Consider the following 19,476-nt stretch of genomic DNA (forward strand, 5'->3'; position numbering starts at 1 on the left):
TTACATACTTTTGAATCAAAAACTCTATTACAACTCTAACCCTATGCCCTCTGAGATATTGAGACGGGATCAATTGTCGTAGGAGCATATGTCGTGTCACCTCCAAGCAGGAGATGTAAAGCGGCAAAGGTATACTACTGTCACACCAACAACATTGACTCCTGACCTATCAATGGTATGCCATTTGAAATAAGGTTGTTGTGACTCTAATTTAAGAATCTCCGATTATAGTTAAGAGGTTTACTCAATACCCATTAAAGTCGTCCGTTTCTGCACATAATATTGTATTTTATATTCAATGAAGCATTAAACATCTGCAAACTATGAAATATTGAGAGTTGTCTGTGTTGTTTTTGTATCTTTGCATGTTGGGACAAGCATCGTGTGTGTTTTTTTTAAGATATTACGTACAGTAACAAAGAAATCAAAGCCTAAATAGGCCAAATAGGGCTAGTGCTCATGGCCCTGGAAACCGGGGGTGCCCAAGAAAAAATTTCAGGGGGTGCTGCGTATATTATTGACGATAGACAGCGTTCCCCAGAAATCAGGTTGACAAACTAACAGAAAAAAAAGTAAGAACAATTATATGGGAGTAATACCCTTTTTTACCTCGGCGATATTGTTATACCAAAATCCCCTTCATCTTGGATTGAATTTTTTTTTTCCTGAACAAAACCTCAACACCCCTGTTCAACAAGTGGAACGCCTCTGGCAGTCTCGCCTGCATTACACAATGGGATATAGCAGCAGTGCTTCCTTTGAAAAACAGCTAATGAATATTATTCACAGAAGAAAACACTAATAATATGATAATAAGATATTATGCCCATTGACCAAAAATGACCTTTGACCATGATCATATGACATAAGACATGTACTTGATTATCCTTATGCCAATGTTTCATGAGCTAGATCCATAAACTTATATGATGCCATTCAACACATATACTCACCACAAGGCCAGAGTTCATTAACCTTTAAATGACCTTTGATCTTGGCCATGTTCCTGAAATGCATACAGGTATTCAGGCATACACTTCTGCTCTTATATCGAAGTTTCGTGAATTAGGTCCATATACTTTCTAAGTTATGATGACATTTCAAAAACTTAAACTTGGTTAAGATTTCAATGTTGACGACGCCGCCACCGCCGTCGTCGGAAAAGCGGCGCCTAGTCTCACTCTGCTATGCAGGCGAGACAGAAAATTATTCCCATGTCCCGGCCAGTGTTAAAAAAAGAAAATATAAAAACAAGTTGGTGATGAAACCTCGAATGAAATGGGGAAAAATCAGAAAAATTGTGTCTACAAACTTTGATGACTATTAACTCTATTATTATGGGACCATTAAATCTGTAAATTGGTCAATGTGACAAGCATTATAACTCTCAAAAAAGTTCTTTCTAAGTGGTAACATATTAGGGAAGAATTTTATAGAAAGGGGAGTAGGGATAATATGTTAACAAGTGGAATGCCTCTGGCCGTCTCACCTCCATCACGCGATTCAACATAGCAGCAGTGCTGACTTTGAAAACTATACTGTAACTCACACAAGATGTTCAGTGATACTTGGTTACTCTTATTTCCCTGTTTTATGAATTAGATCAATAAACTTGCAACGTTATATTATGATGGTAATTCAACAGATACCCCCAAATCGGCCAAAGTTCACTGACCCTAAATGACCTTTGACCTTGGTCATGTGACGTGAAACTCATGCAGGATGTTTGGTGATACTTGATTAATCTTATGTCCAAGTTTGATAAACTAGGTCCATATATTTTCTAAGTTATGATGACATTTCAAAAACCTCAAGTTAAGATTTTGATGTTGATTCCCCCAACATGGTCTAAGTTCATTGACCCTAAATGACCTTTAACCTTGGTCATGTGACATGAAACTCTAATAGGGTTTTTATGAATACTTGATTAATCTTATGGCCAAGTTTCATGAACTAGGTCCATATATTTTCTAAGTTATGATGTCATTTCAAAAACTTAACCTTAGGTTAAGATTTTATGTTGACGCCGCTGCCGCCGTCGGAGAAGCAGCGCCTAGTCTCACTCTGCTATGTAGGTGAGACAAAAACACATAAACTTTTCAACACACTTTATCTGTTTATCAGCCTTTGTGCAAACTCCTTTGAAACATTTTTTTCAAATTATTGTTAAGATATTTCAAGGAGGTTGGAAATAACTAAACCGCTATCATGTAAATTCGCACGGATCTCACTGATTTCACCAGGGACGTGAGAGTGAGACGTCCTTGATTCCCGGCCTTGATTTCACCAACTGTTCGTTTTTCTCCTCTCAAAAGTACTTAATTTCCCTCTCTCCGACCAAAGTCTCTTCATGCCAAGAATGTGAATCAATTATCTGTACATGCGTCTATATTCTTTCACAGGTGGGGAACAACAAATTAAAATGAGCAGAGCTGGTTTTAAGGTTAGACTTGTCCATTTGTTACTTCGAGTAGAAATTCGAAGAAAAGACACAATCCAACTACACTCGATTGAAATGAACTCCAAGACATGCCCCGAGAAACTCCCCCTCAAATGCGAATTACCACTTATTTTATAGAGAGCGAAATCGAGCAAAGCATCCTTGAGCGAGTTTCTATTCTTCTCCTAAGAACATTTTGAACAAACACGATTAAAACATGTAATATGTAGCTGGCCGCGATTGATCGGATCAATCGCAACTCTTTGTAAGATGGGGCCTTGATCTGTCCTCAGCGTGAGGTTAGGCGAGGTCGCACACGACTGAGATCTGTCATCGCTGGGCATGGGCGAAGCAGCACGCGACTGCCACGAGAGGCTGTCCTTGTTACGTAAGTGACGCTAATGTAAGGATGGTCGCTCTTGAGGAGCGAAAGTGAGACATCAGCTCGGAATGTTGGAAGGAAGCACAGGCAGAACGAGATGTAAACATCCCTCAGACCATCTGTAATAGCTCTATGCTCAGACTATGCCAATGACTTTTACTAATAAGCTTGGGAATGCTTTGCTCTCACTGAATACTGAGAATGTTGATTGTATACTAAATTCGTGTCAAATACAAATTCATGTCAATATCTTGATCTAGCGATATTAATGGGGTGGCATGGGCGATGAGGTGATGGTGCCGTGCCAGAGTGTCCGAGGTTCGACACCCAACCATGCCCTTATCTTACCATTCTGAGTAAGGCAATTAAGAACGAATGTTGCATAAATAGCATAAACAACAGCATAGTAGCATAAGTAACAATAATAAACTATACCAAGTAAAAAGGTAAATACTAAAAATACAGCCCAATATCAACAATACAATTGTGGAGAGACTGGACACGGTGGCCGCGATGGTGGCTTAGTGGTAAAAGCGTAGGCCTCATGAACGGAAGGTCGTGGTTTCGATTATTATTATTTTTATCACTATTATCATTATTATTATCAAAAAGTAAAAAAAATCATTTGATATTAAAAGGATGGACAGTAAACCTGTAAAATACGATCAGAGAACCACTAAAGAGATAAGTTTAATTGCAGCACAATACATAATACAATAATGGATTTTTTATGACAAAAATATATCTGATTCGATTGAAAATGACAGAGACGAAAACTGATAAAGTATATAACATAATAAATAAAAATTATAAAAAAATAAAACACATAGGCGTGCAACAAAATTTGTTGAATTACAATAGTTAAGGTCAAGTCCACCTCAGAAAAATGTTGATTTGAATCAATAGAGAAAAATCAGACAAGCACAATGCTGAAAATTTCATCAAAATCGGATGTAAAACAAGAAAGTTATGACATTTCAAAGTTTCGCTTATTTTCAACAAAATAGTTATATGAACGAGCCAATTACATCCAAATGAGAGAGTCGATGATGTCACTCACTCACTATTTCTTTTGTTTTTTTACTGTTTAAATTATACAATATTTCAATTTTTACGAATTTGACGATTATTGACCTCCTTGCCTGAAGCACAAAATGTTAAAATAATGGAATTCCACGTGTTCAGGGAGGAATGAAACTTCATTTCACATGACAATGGCGAGAAAATAACAATATCTCATATTTCATATAATAAAATACAAAAGAAATAGTGAGTGAGTGATGTCATCAACTCTCTCATTTGGATGTAACTGGCTCGTTCATATAACTATTTTGTTGAAAATAAGCGAAACTTTAAAATGCCATAACTTTCTTATTTTACATCCGATTTTGATGAAATTTTCAGTGTTATGCTGGTTGATTTTTTCTCTTTTTATTCAAATCAAGTTTTTGTTGGGGTGGACTTGTCCTTTAATAAGTTAGAATAAGACGAAAACAAACAATAACATCGGAAAGCAAAACGAGAAGAGGAGAGAAAGTATTAAAAACGTGCATTTAAATACGTATCAAAGTGTTGACGTAATGTGAATCCTTTACTTCAAAAGCGAGGGAATTGAAAAGCTTGTAAATGACACTAATTCTCCTTTTTAACATAGCATTTTGGTTTTGATGAGATTAAGAATTACAAAGTTAGTTGTTTTCTAATTAGACTCCAGTGCTGATTGCACTGGTACCCAACCAGATATTGCTGCAAAAATTATAGTTGTTATTTTTTCTGTCATAATTTTATGAACGCATTCCTTTGAATGGCGTTAAAAGGACATTTTTTCCACCTCACGATGATGATAGACAATTGTTATCGTGCTACTAATGCAAATCTTTCTTTTGGAAAGACGCATGCGCAAACTTTAACCAATACAAATCCAGCCTTGGTTGTTGGTAATTGATGTGGAAAGATAGTCTTAGCGGTATCGATCTAGAGTTACTTTATTGAAGATTTCTGAAAACACTTTAAATAAGTAGGGGAATTTGTGCCAAGCAAAGACAATCAAATTTCTGCAGGTCAGTTGAAAGGTATTTTTTAACATGAACTTATAATTCTTCCATAAGTAACAATATTATTTTAGTATAAGTAATATCGTAAACGATTTCCCTACACACGCATGCTTTAATGATACACCTCTGAAATGCATATGCATGTGTCTCCTGATGCAGACTACGACCATTCTACACTTCCTTGTTTCAATGGGATATTTGTTTTACCGACATATATTTCATAAGTCAACAAAAGTCTTGCACTATTATAAAGGTTGCAACTTATTCAAAGCAGACGCAGATTTCAGACATACAGGTGTTCTCGCAATCTTAAACGATGGATGCTAAAAGAAAGTTATGTTTGTTTATTTTCATCACATCATATATCGGATATGCCAAATCTGCACTTTATATGGACTATAGCGGGAACAGTGCTGAGGTTAGCCTTGGCACCCGTGCAGTGTTTGAATGTTCCTCGTCGTCGCAACTCTCTGAAGACAAATTGCGAACCGGTCGGATTGAATGGGGCAGAAACACGAGATACTCGGTATCTACTCAAGTCATTGCACGGTGGACAAATGAGAATGGAATTGAGATCTTAGTCGATAACTCCGATGAACGATACAATATTGAAGGTGGAATCTTATCAAATGGACGTTTTAGACAATATCTGACTATTCAAAAAGTTCAACGAATTGACCAGACTGATAGTACTGGGTATTATTGTGCTTTATTCAATTCTTCAGCGAGTATGTTCGTTAAATCTGGATATGCTCCATTGACTGTCAAATATCCTCCTGCAGAACATTATCCTCTTTGCACAGCGACACCAAATGACATCACCAGAGAAGTAATGCTTGTGTGTACATCTGAGAAAACTACTCCAGATGTAACTGTGCAATGGTATAAGGACGGACAGAAGGTCTCAGATGCCAATCCGACTGGTTACAAAATGAAATCGACCTATGAGGCCCGTGGAGATGAATTACGAAGCGAATTCGAATGCCGACTGCATTACGTGGACGGAATTGATGTTGAGGTTCGTCGATCCTGTACATTTAGTAAACCGCGAGTGGATATCTTAATTGGAGGAGAATCTCCAAATGGAGAAAGTACATATCATGCATTTGCTGTATCTAACCCCCCTCTCACATCCGACATCAATTGCACACTGGAAGCATCTTCAGACACTTCTCAACGTTTCGATAAAGAGTTTCCTGGATATGGGGTAGCAACCGTTGGACCTGTAACTCCAACTGATAATGGTAGCACACTGGTGTGTCAGGCCAAAAATGTCTTCGGAACTGAACATGCCAGGGAGAGAGTATACAGTCCAAGCGATAACCAGGATGGAGAAACTACTATCCCGTCCGTTGTAACCAGTTATATGCCAGGCGGTCAAGTTCTCCAGGCCACAATTTGGCCCAAAGTACTAGAAATAATTCCTGGAGAGAATGCAACGTTTGTGTGTAGCTACAGCCTTACTATCCACTCGCATGTTACTGCAAAAGTAGAGATCAAATGGGAACATGACGGCACCATTACTACTGAGACAAAAGATAATATCCTTTTCATTACTAATGCAGATTACGAAGATTTCACAGAGACATCGGTAACCTGCATAGCGTCTGTAATTACTGATGACCCAATGATCAATACTTCTCCTGAACCCAGTTCTGCAATAGTTCGAATCGGCAAAGCGAGTCCTTGCGACCCGAAACTATTATCTTCAAGTTCGACGCAAGGGCAGTCCCAGACCAACATGAAACCTTATTATATCGCCGGCATAATCGTTTTGGTCGGATTGGTTTTCATATTGATTATCGCTCTAATGTTTGTAATGGTGAGAAAACAGAAACATCAGAAGAAATCTCGCTCTGAATGGGAACAATCTTCCAGATCTCAAGTTACCTACCGTGCTGATTCTGTCTCATCAGGAGAAAGGCCTGACAACAGACTCGTCCGTCAAACATCCATCCAGCGAGCATTACCGGCTGAACCAAAAGAGCCCGCACCAACCACGACACTCCGATCCGTTGTGACATCACCTTCTCCAGCCACTTTGATAATCAATGATTCTGGCAGACACAGGCTGGAATCCATCTCCAGTTGCACCACGTGTAATACAACCACTACGGATCTTCCATACCAGGAGATGGTGGGCGATACTGGCATCAACAAGAGCCGCCACGGAAGTGTTTCGAGCAACGTCAATTTTAAACGCCACGTCCCTCTCATCCGAAGCCACTCTGTATCGGCAACAATGGTACCTGTTCCGAATGGAGGCTTCTTGCCTGCAACTGCAGATGACCATCCTGGTTTCCAACGCACGGTGAGCGAAGGTGCTAGTGATGACTGCTACGAAGATCCTGATGCTATTCGAGAGCGTCGTCGGACGAACCGAGCTCCCAGCAACGATTACCAGTCGACAGCCAGTGGCTCATCTATAATGTCCATGGCAATGCAGAATAAGCAACTAGCGTCCCAGTATGCCAACTCATCGCTTACGGATGACTCTGTTTTCCTTGTCTGAAATGGTGACGACTTCAGCATTCATCTTGTTGCATCTTTTCAAAACACCATAATTGTACATTTCTTACATTCCAATAGGTATGTTGTCAATATCAACGAAGCACATCCATGTACATTGTAAGAAGTTTGGTTGTCTGACAAGATTGTTATGCTGACGTCGTTGTTGATAGATCATGGCAATATATGTGTAATAGCACCAAATTATCATTATGGAAGGTTGATAGAGATTATGCCAAAGCATTAATGAAGATGACGAAGATGGTGGTGAAGACGAAGATGATTGTGGTTTCGGTAAGGATGACGATAGCCTAAGCGACGAAGAAGAAGCGGATCAGGCTGGTGGTTTTTCATTATGATGACAATGACTACGGGATATGCAATAGGATTAGGAGATTGTTGACTGCGATGGTGATAGCGACGACGATGATGCCTGTGAGGATTGCCTGATAACGATAAAAAGGGAGGATTAAACAATCAAGTTGAACAAAAAATTCAAAGAAATTATCGAGAATAGGCTAGGCCTGGGGCCCGTAAGCCGCCCGTAAGTTAAGAGCAACTTTAAGAACGACTGGAGACCCTTTCTTGTTGTAAATGATATTCACCATTAAATGTTAATTTGCGATTATTTAGCGCGTAAGAAAGGTTCACCGGTCGTTCTTAAAGTCGCTCTTAACTTACGAACCGCTTTATGAAACACCCACGTGGTGAATAGATGCGAGTCGCATCAATGTGCCTCGACATGAGAATTAAGATTGTTCTCGAATTTCTGTGCTTTCTTATGAATATTTAGGCCCTATTAAAAAAAGGTGAACATTCTAACAGGGCGAGTTGTAACCTGAATATACTTACAAGTGGAGCGTTGTGGCCCAGTGGATTAGTCTCCGGACTTTGAAACAGAGGTTCGTGGGTTCAAATCCCAGTCATGGCGTAATTTCCTCCAGCAAGTAATTCATCCACTGTGTGCTGCACTCGACCCAGGCAATGTAAATGGGTAGGCCTACCGGCAGGAAGCAATTCCCCAAAAAATTGTGTGTGCCTTAATCGGTTGCCTAGCTTAGCCGGGGTAATAATAATAGCACGGTCTCTTTTTAAGGGCCATTAGCACCGAAAGGTGGACCTGTGCGCTATATAAGTAGTCACCATTACTATTATCATTATTACTAATTGTTGTTTTCTTCGATCATAATTAAATTCTTCTGTCAAGCTGTATACCTAATTGCATAGGCGGCGGAAGCGGGGGGGACGTGTCCCCCCTAAATTTGAGGAGGGGGGGACGGTCCCCCCCTAAATTTGTTGTTGATGACCTTTTTTTTTTTTTTTTTTTTTTTTTTTTTGCTTGTCAATTTATTTTCCTACGTCCCCCCCTAAAATTTTTGGCTTGAGAACCTTTTTTTTTTTGCTTGTCAAAATTTTTTTTGTTGTCCCCTCCTAAAATTTTTTGCTTCCGCCGCCAATGCCTAATTGATGTATAAACTGTTAACTTAAGTAGTAACGATTGAACAGTTAAAAAAATGAATTAAAAGTGAATTATTTTATGTTATTTCATTGTGAATAACAAAGATCGCAGAGCAAATAGTGAGAGCTCTCGTCGCGACCATTTTGACAACTTTTTTCCGCACTTATATAGAATATAATCTTTATATATTTTATTTATTGAATTGAAAATGCAAAGTGTAGGAGTTATCGATTATTTAACGAATAATATTTTAAAGGGAACATTCTATTATCTGGATGTACATATCTTATGTTGACATCGAGCAATATACATTAGTTTAAATGAATCTAGATCTAGATAATTAATTCAACATACTCATAATCTTACTTCAGTTATCTTGCTTACCTGTGAAAAGTGTGTTGATATATTTAAAATGTGATTATCAAGGTTCATGATTTAATCGTCCATTATTCAGATGTTAATGTTCTGGGGAGCGTTTCATGAAAGGACTTGTCAGATGTTTTGTCCGACAAGTCCTGTTTTATCCGACAGTTACTATAGTAACAGTGCTTCTCAACCAATCAGAATCCAGGAAAGTTGTCAGATCTGACAACTTGTCGGACAAAAAAATTGATGAAACGCCCCCCTGGTGTTACTACTTCTCACAGTCATGGTTTTTAAATGTGAACATATATAACTAAAAAGAATATTCAGATATGAATAAGCAACGGACGCAATATTCACATCATTTTGTGTATTAATACACAAAATTTAGAGTTTGTTGGATGAGACGCATGCTGATTGGAGGATTAGAATATATTTAGAATGATGCGTTTATTTTTTTTTGTATTATTCTGATATCCTCATATCATTAATCGAGCACTTTATTATTCAGTGTGATCACCAGCTTTATGGAGTTATTTTCACCCTTATTCAACAATAAAATGTAAAGGTGTATGTTTAAATCCTTTGTAACCAAACTGATGTTTAACAAGAAGAAAATATGCACTTAAAGATAAAAATATGGTATGACATCCTTGTATATAGAATGTTTGATCGACAGTTTATATCAAATATACAGTTACACTGCATTTTGTATATTAGGAATTTTCAAGATTTGTTATTAACCACAGTAGTGTAACAGATACAAGTTTTGTTTTAGTATACGCTTACGTCTGGCCAATTGATAATAATGAAAGCACTGCAAGATGAAACGTTTCCTGATATCCAAAGTAATATACAAAAACAATTTAAAGAAAGCTTTATTTGGACTGGAATACGAATTAATATGTGATTCCATTTTGTATAATTAGCGGAGATTAAAATCTCAACTGAGAGATTGTCAAACCTCCAAACATAGCTGTAGAAACGATGTGGGGCCCCGGAAGAAGAGGTGGGCTATTATTGTACATAATTATGATAAAGTTTTACGATCGACTGATAAAAATTATCGATCAATCAATGGAGAGAGAAAAAAAATCAGTCCTACGGCTTTGGTGCAACAGGGTCTAGATTGCACAAATAATTAAGGTTGTTATTTCGTAATATGAGCCACTTTTCATCACGTTTTGTTGGTAACATCAATGTCTCGTTTTGAAACAATAAAAAATGCATAATTTCGATAACATATTGACTATCAGCCAATTAGATTGAAGGATTTCGGTAGCTTTTAACTGTTACTGTATATTTATATAATAACAAGTTTTATGAAACGGAATCAAGGTCCAAAACATTAAGTATAAACACACACAAATAGGAGAACTGATACTCTCGCCAGGACAATAATTTTGCGTCATCCGTACATCTTTTCATTTACATTCATTCTGTATATAGGCCTATACGCAGTGGCGTACAGATGGTTGCTCTTGCCCCCCCCACAAATTTTCACGACAAGAAAAAAAAGAGAAAACGAAATAAAAGGAAAGAGAGAACGGTGAAATATGACATTATTTACTGAATATTATGTAAAAATCTATTACAAAACAGGATTTTTAAAATAAAAATGTCGAAATTTTGCTTGCTCGCTCGCTTTGCTCCCTCTCAAATTTTTAGATATTTTTTTCGAGATACACAGTATGTAGTCCCCTCAAATTTGTTGGCTCATTACGCCACTGGCTATACGCAATTATCATATTTCAACGATTTGTGCATCGACTATAAATGACAAATATGACCGATTTGAAAATTGTTCTGAACGTTGTAAAATGGACGTAATCATGTGAAAATGGCGAAAATAAGTGGGCGAACGAGTGACAATAGACAAAACCTACTTGAGGTTTGATTGATAAATGTGAAGAAATATTTATTTTCATTGTCGTATATCGCAAGTTTATAGAGCCACACAGCAAAGCCATAATTAGGATTTTAAATGCAAGTGAGACTTGGAGAGAGGAAGGGATATTCAATGGTCTCAACACATGCCAAACAGGAGATATTATAAGAGGGCAAGCTATATGCTACAATCAAATCAAAAATATGCTTGTTCAATGTCTAATATAACATCGTCTTTTGTTGCACAAAATATTGTACTATATGCATTTTACCATTAAACGATGTGTAAACTATTAATTACTGTGTTGCTTTTGTGTGTATCTTTGATATTGCTGTGTTTTTTTCACTGACAAGGAAATTTAAGTCTGAACATGCTGGAAGAAAAAGGAAAATCTGAAAAAATACGGTTTGATGCTGGTCGATCGGATAAATTAGAAAGTGAGTGTTGACAAAGTTAAATCACTATTAACTGAATAGGAACATCAAATCGTTAATTGATCATTGTAACTCGCATTCTGACTCTCTTTATGTAAAAATCTATTACAGAATTAAAATGTATAAAAAGTTCGAAATTTTCCTCCATACGTCATGTTTAGCCCTTTTTTCTAATTTTTTTTTGGGGGTCATTATAATACTGCACTCATATCAATTTTCCAAAAAAATACATGATTTTGGATAATGGGATTTATCTATGATCGGAGAGGATGATAACCTAGGTCTGTGTATTTGAGGGAGAGCTGCTAGGGAGGGGGGGGGGGGGTGCTGTAGCAGAGTCGTCTAGGGTGGGGCTGACAACACATTGAAGTTCGAGGTTCGACCCCCGCGACCATCCGCCAATTTTGAGCAAGGCATATTTTTTTCTTTTTCCTACGTCTAAATGAATGAAAATGTTTTCGGCATAGAAATGCGAGCGATTGTTTTCATTGATTTTTGTTTGTATTGGTGTGTGTGTGTGTGTGTGTGTGTGGGGGGGGGTTATGAGAGTGTGTGTTCACGCGGACGAAGGGGGGGGGGGGCAAGAGAAGGGCTTGTGAGTGTGTAGATGAAAGAGAGAGAGAGACAGGCGCCTAAAAAGGGAAAAGGACAAAATTAAGGAGAGAAAAAAGGAAGGAAGAAAAGGAGGAAGAGAAACCAAGAGAAAAACAAACAAGAGTAGACTGACTTTTAAGTTTACATTGTTGAAAGGAAAATGTACGTTTAAAAGTATATTGGCAATACAAAGGATGAATGATGAATTCAACAGAGGAAGTAAAACTATATAATCATGCATGGATTCTGGGATTCTGATATCGCTGTGATAGCGCCCTCAATTTTTCATAACTGATATAAGTATATATAGGGCACACATGAGTATTACAGACCCCCATTCACTCACGTGTTATATCATAGCTCATCAAAAAATCATTAAAAATCAATCCCTCTATAGATTTTGCTTTAATTCACTGACATTAGTCACAATTAACAGTACATTAAGACTTGATATGTTAATCAGGTACTTGACCAGCTCAATCAAAAGTTAAATGGCCTGAAATAAGACTAACCATAATTTCGGCCAGTTCATTGCCACAAAAACCAGAACTGCATTGTGGGTAATAATAATTAAAATGAAATACAAAAATGCAGTCTAGCCTCCCCAAACGCCTTGATTATGAAAGAATATGAACATAGCATTATGTCTATCGTTTTTCTTTTGATATACAAATATTTGATCTATTTTTAATGAATTATTTTGATCAATAAAGTCATGTGATCTTTACTTACGCCTGTCCGGCATGCTTTGCGCGCGGTTGAATTACTCTCATGTGCCCTATATATATATATATATATATATATATATATATATATATATATATATATAAATACAGTGCGTATCAAAAAAAAGTTTTCACTTTGAAAAAGCCTTGGGAATTGAAATATATACAACATGTGGGTAATTTTTTCACATATAATATTGGGTTTGGGTCTCATCTATCCAATGAAAGTAAAAGTTTTGACAGAATGTTACACTTGAGTGAGCTCTGTCTATTTTTGTAAAGCCCGCAGAAATCTGTTTGCGCAGAAATGCTCGTTTTCATGCTGTGTCAAGGGGAAAGGGCGATATCAAATTTACCCTGCGAAACATTTCTCATACATTTTCCTTGCACTTTCAGTCAATTTAATCAAACGGATACATTCAAGCATAAGTTGTAGCAATTTTGCCACCCAAATTGAAATTTCAGCACTTAGTAAGCACAACCTTTACCCTTTTTGTGCCAGCTGGATCTGAGGACATAACTGAATCTGAACAAAAGTTTATATCAGACATCTTCAGCATTTTTTCACTAAGTTTTTATCATTTAAAGTGGGTTTACATTTCATTTAATACTTGTTTCTCCACACTTTTTCAAAGCTTGGCAATGATTAACAAAATGAAAATCAAGCCTAATTTATTTTATGTAAATCACAGGTCAGTGTAAAGCGAATATCGTCACGATGGCTTTGGTGTGTGGGGGAGTGGGGTGGGCGCAATGCACTCTTCGAAGTGTTTTGGGCAAGGAAACAAGTTTAAAAGGGTAAAAGATATCTTCAAATAAATTTTACTAGCTAAATTCTACATGTTTTTCATGATTAAGGTCAACTTTTGTTCGCATAACTATTTCAAGGTTCTGCGCAAATCATTTTTCACTAACTTTTCAAAAGTAAGTGGTGCTCACTCAAGCGGAAATATTTCTCGACAGTTTTATCGTCATTTACTTAAATGGATCTGTACCAATGTTAAAATGTGGAAAAGTCTTCAGAATATTACAAATGTATAATTTTACATGGTTTTTTTCTAAGTGTAAACTTTTTTTTATACGCACGGTAAATATATATATATATATGGAAAAATCGCCCTCTATTTTGTTATTAATCAGTGAGGGGGGGGGGGGGGGTAGAAAAAAAGGAAGAAAAGACTCGAATCCTAAAAGATCATTCAAAAGTTTGCAGTGCAATTCTATATTTTGTCATTTTAGCAATAATTTCGCAGACGCTTTCTATAACGCTGATAATCTTTTGTCAAAATCCCTTTATAACAAAACAGTCTTTGTCGAAAACCAATGAATTAAACGAATGGTGGCGTCATGGCCGATTCTGGACAAACTCCTCATTTTTTTGTCTCACCTGCGAAGCAGAGTGAGACTATAGGCGCCGCTTTTCCGACGGCGACGGTGACGGCGGCGGCGGCGTCAACATCAAATCTTAACCTGAGGTTAAGTTTTTGAAATGACATCATAACTTAGAAAGTATATGGACCTAGTTCATGAAACTTGGCCATAAGGTTAATCAAGTATTACTGAACATCCTATTAGAGTTTCATGTCACATGACCAAGGTCAAAGGTCATTTAGGGTCAATGAACTTAGACCATGTTGGGGGAATCAACATCGAAATCTTAACCTGAGGTTAAGTTTTTGAAATGTCATCATAACTTAGAAAATATATGGACCTAGTTCATTAAACTTGGACATAAGGTCAAATATGTATCACCAAACATCCTGCATGAGTTTCATGTCACATGACCAAGGTCAAAGGTCATTTAGGGTCAATGAACTTTGGCCGAATTGGGGGTATTTGTTGAATTACCATCATAACTTTGAAAGTATGTTGGTCTAGTTCATAAATCTTGGACATAAGAGTAATCAAGTATCACTGAACATCCTGTGCACATTTTAGGTCACATGACCAAGGTCAAAGGTCAATGAACTTTGGCTAAATGGGGTATCTGTTGAATTACCATCATAACTTTGCAAGTTTATTGATCTGACTTTTGAAACTTGGACATATAAGTGTAATCAAGTATCACTGAATATCCTGTGCAAGTTTCAGGTCACATGATCAAGGTCAATTAATGGTCATGTGAAGTCAATGAATTTTGGCCACAGTGGTGGTATTTGTTGAATTACCATCCTATCTCTGTAAGTGTATTGGTCTAGTTCATAAAACGTGGAAATGAGAGTAACCAAGTATCACTGAACATCTTGTGCGAGTTATAGTAGTTTTCAAAGTCAGCAATGCTGCTAGAATCGCGTGATGCAGGTGAGACGGCCAGAGGCATTGTAAGAGTTTCTTCTATTTTTTGTCTGGTCCGAATCTTAAGACGATGTACTGTCCCGGTCCACCAACTTTCGACAAAGACCTCTAATCTGTCCGTTGTGATTTGACGGGCATTTTAATAGATTCTCAATGTTTCAAAAAGAGTCTGTGAAGTGGATGCTTAAATACGCTAGTAGCCATGTTCATGAATTTAGACACAATTAATGGTCATTATTTCCTACAAAATGGCTGGCACCAGGGACTGATCTAGGAGTTTCCAGATGAACATTCTAACTTCGTAAAAAAATGTATAAAATTGAGCATAAATGGAAATGAGGGAGGTCCACTACAAGCAAAGCTTGTAAAGTGTGAATCCCCTTGGAAATTAAAAAAATATTGTCCACTTATTCAAATATATGCGTATACAGGAAAGAAAAAAGAGAAGGAACACAAAGGTCTAAATCAGAATGATGTAAACATATTTTAAATTACTGACCAAATGCAAAGTTAGTAACACTAGGTCTCCGCTATGGAGGATATATTGCGCAATAGACTGAAGAAAAAATAAGAAAGAGAGCGGGAATGACAAGACATAGAAGACAAGACAAAACAAGAGACAGGATAGGACAAGACAAGATAAGAACATAATAAGTACACTCTAAAAAATGAAGTGCTAATTTAGCTCTTAAAGAGCGTGTATAGTGACTGCACTTCGGAGTGCTGATTTGTCTAGTTCAAATTTGAACTAGACAAATCAGCACTCCGAAGTGCAGTCACTATACACACTCTTTAAGAGCTAAATTAGCACTTCATTTTTTAGAGTGTAAATAAGAAAGAAAGGAGGAAATTACTCTCCTCTGTTGGATCCGGAAAAAAATATTTTTAACCTTTTTTTTAATAAGCAAATTCACAAGTGCTTTTTACTTCTTAGATGTATCCATATTATATAAAATAAACTTGTTGTTGAGGTGCAGTACTTGGCCTTTAACCATCATGCGATGATTATTTCGGAATAGACTTCCCACTCTTTGAAACAGTATATCCTGATCAAATTAATTGACAATACAACACCTGGAAACAGAATCAAGATGAGAAAGTCTATATAGCATGCCTGGGGACTGTGCAATTATTATTAATAACAGGAAACTGCTTTAGATAAGAAGGAAGCACACTTTCAAAATATTCTTTTCATGGAACTAAACCAAATATCGATGATGGGGAAAGGAGGGGAAATTCTAAAAAGCTTTCAACTTTAACCGAGAGCGAAATACTCCGTATTAATGTATTCTTTGTGGATAAATCGCTCCTCGAAAGTACAGGAAAGGAAGTTTATGATAATAATGTTGTTGAACAGATATTAAAAACGATGGAGTAAAGTGGGGCAATTTTTTCTCAAAATGCTGACCTAGGGTTCGACCCAAACCTTTGTTTGAATTATTTTATTTTCTTCTTCCTCTTTCTTCATCTTCTTTTCTTCTTCTTCTTCCTCCTCCTCTTGCTCTTCTTCTTCCTTCTTTACGTTAAATTTCCTCTTCGAAATTTTCTGCATGTCAAACAATGCTTTCCAGATTTCCTTTTTTGGGTCGATAACTTCGATAAGATAAAAAATTGGATCGCCGGCTTCGCGCTCGCATGAATTTCATTGAGATATGCGAATCGATCCCGTTTTTGTTATTATGATACGTGCTTAAAGAAATCCCTCGTTTTTAGGTATGAATGTCAGAAATATTCAGCTCGTACTTTGTACTCATTAATTTTGGGAAGAGCGCAGTATAATGATAATAATAATAATAATAATAACAATAATAATAATAATAATAATGAAAATAATAATAATAATAATCAAAATAATATTAATAATATTACAACTAGTACTACTACTACTAGTAGTACTAACTACTACTAATGATAATAATGATTATTATTATAATGATGATAATGATAATAATACTGATGATGATGATAATAATAATGATATAAAAATAATTTCAAGTGAAATTATTCCTTAATTGCCTTAATTCATGAGTCCTATATAGCCTGATCAGTATAGGCCTGATCTCCTACATCTTTAATATCTATTGCTAGGTTATATAAACAAAAATTGTAAAAAAAAAGTTCTTTGAGCGGCCATGCGGGAAAAATGTGATTGAAACCCCCTCCCTGGAATACCCCTAGCTTGCCCCTGCCCCCCCCCCCCGATCTTTTGAAAACATGTCTAAAAACCGAAAAGTTCTCGATCTCGGATCGGATCGGAGCTCCGCACCGGTACTGCGCGCGTAGCATGGCAACCAAAGCACCCGGATGTTAAATAAGCTGTCAAAATGGACGCCTGCGAAACTCAGTTGGGAACTGCGAAACGAAGGGGAATGAAACAAATGTGAATCTGATTTTGTTCCCCATCGAAAGGAAAAACACGGAATTCCCCCCAAAGCCATCTAGAGTCACAGCTTTAACTTTGACGATATTTGTTTATATATTATAGACTTTGATTTATGCATCGTTAATGATTTAGCTGATGATTGAGTCGACTCGCGCTGCAAATTTGACCGAGTCTGCAGAAACCCAGGCCGACGGACACGGCTAATTTGAGGATGTAAAGTGACCTCTCGAGAACTGAGCCGAGCATCGCATCGTCATTTGAAAATTAGACCACAGTTTCCCATCCAACAAAATGGATATCAATAGATCTGGGAATGCTACAGTTGCGGAGAGGTTTCGGGTAAGCAGTAGATTTAGTCTACATGGTCTAACTAGCCTAAGTCTAACTCAATTTTCCACTCAGATCTGTCTGTAAAAAAAAAAAAACATGACTGAGTCACTTGAGTGAGACTTAGAGTTTTAGTCCAAAAGCTTCGGTCTCTGTTAATATGTTGGTTGTTCAGCTGAACTCCGTTGGCTTCACTCACTAAATACAGACTCAACAGAGACCGTAGTTGTAGCGTGATCTGTATAGGGGACTCATTGGCCATAGGCCTACATCTAGTCTAGTCTAAGATCGGATAAAACGGGGAAGTGAATTTGCGCGACAGCCGAGGTAAGTCACTGTTCTTGTTCCTTTTAACTTGATTTTTCTCTGTTTTTTGGGCAATTAGATCTAACCCCAAGAGGGAATATTAATTTGCATTTTGGTCGCGTTAATTTTCAAAATTTGTATTCATTGAAGACAAAAATTGAAGAGCCCCGACGGGGGGATTTTGCATTGCAAGTCCCCTAATGGTGGCTGCATGATAGCGAGCCGTCTGTGTACGAGGAGAAAAAAAATGTTAAAAAGGTCCTCGAAACAGACGGCTGCCAGCTGTCTAAGACTAAGTGAGACTTAGCCAGGAGGCTTCTAGAGAGTGAAAATCATTTATTAACGTAAGGTTACTCTCATACGAAGCCAGGGCTTCTGTTCTATACATGTGTGTGTACCACCAAAAAGCCTGAAACTTTCGCCCCCGAGATTTCTACATTCTCTCTAAAAGATCTAGCCCTAAATCATGTACACCCAGTTGTTGTGTATCCGGACGAGTTGTGTGTCCGGACGATCAATTTTAGAATGTCATTTGGAAAAATTTACCAGCGAAGTTTCATCAATATTTAGTACAAAATGTTAGGAAATATAAAGAACAAAATAGAAAATGATTACAAGTAATGGATTCATATTTTTAGTGTAATCCACAGACAAAAAAAGAAGGCTTCAAAAAGATAAAGTGTCCGGACACCCGACCCCCCATACTACATGGGATACAACTTCATTTCCGACATTTCTATGCTATGGATTTTATTTTTAGACAAGAATTCATTAAAAAAATGTGAAAAATATGAAAAGAAGGAGAGACTTGCCCAATGTTTACGCCGCCATCTTGTTTTCTATTGTTCTTCACACACGTTACGCTGGTATTCACACATATTTTGATGAGATATTCCAATTTTCCAAAGAAGTTACATGTATGAAAGTTAAAAGATTCAATAGCCTCTACACCTTTGTAAGATTTGAATGTTAGATGATATCATATTTCATCATTTACCAAAACTTTTGAAATGCTTTATGGTTTGATGCAATTTTTTTACATCTTTGTTTATGTTAACATAATTTCTATTCTTACATGTAGATGACCCAGACCCCGATGTTGAGTTGCAGTCAAACAAGGGGTCTCCCAGGGTTGCCTCCTCTCCCTCCTGAAGGTGCAGATAAACCTTCGGATCTTTATCAGGTATGACGACACTGCCTCTGGTGTTTGAGAAGCAAGTTGAAATATTCATGTTTATGATATGTGTATATTTCATTTTTTAAAATATTTATCCTATTCCAAGTATGGGTACATAATTTGAATGGTTCTGATAGCACT

The 19,476-nt window shown here is 37.1% G+C and overlaps 2 protein-coding genes across 3 annotated transcripts in view; both read left to right on the top strand.

Moving 5' to 3' along the window:
- Window positions 1–4,693: 4,693 nt before the first annotated feature.
- LOC121423186 lies at window positions 4,694–8,000 on the top strand. The gene has a single exon (XM_041618503.1). It carries the CDS (start codon window positions 5,193–5,195, stop codon window positions 7,386–7,388), a length of 2,196 nt encoding a protein of 731 aa, XP_041474437.1. The 5' UTR covers window positions 4,694–5,192; the 3' UTR covers window positions 7,389–8,000.
- A 9,425-nt stretch (window positions 8,001–17,425) lies between these two features.
- Window positions 17,426–19,476, top strand: part of LOC121422358 (dynein heavy chain 3, axonemal-like) — an 86,504-nt gene continuing 84,453 nt past the window's right edge. For both annotated transcript variants that reach the window (XM_041617346.1, XM_041617347.1), the window contains exons 1-2: window positions 17,426–17,864; window positions 19,240–19,341. In XM_041617346.1, the coding sequence (XP_041473280.1) occupies window positions 17,817–17,864; window positions 19,240–19,341 (150 nt within the window). In that variant the 5' untranslated portion in view covers window positions 17,426–17,816. The remainder of the gene's footprint in view (window positions 17,865–19,239; window positions 19,342–19,476) is intronic.

Source organism: Lytechinus variegatus, chromosome 10 (assembly GCF_018143015.1).
Source record: "Lytechinus variegatus isolate NC3 chromosome 10, Lvar_3.0, whole genome shotgun sequence".
Taxonomy (NCBI): domain Eukaryota; kingdom Metazoa; phylum Echinodermata; class Echinoidea; order Temnopleuroida; family Toxopneustidae; genus Lytechinus; species Lytechinus variegatus.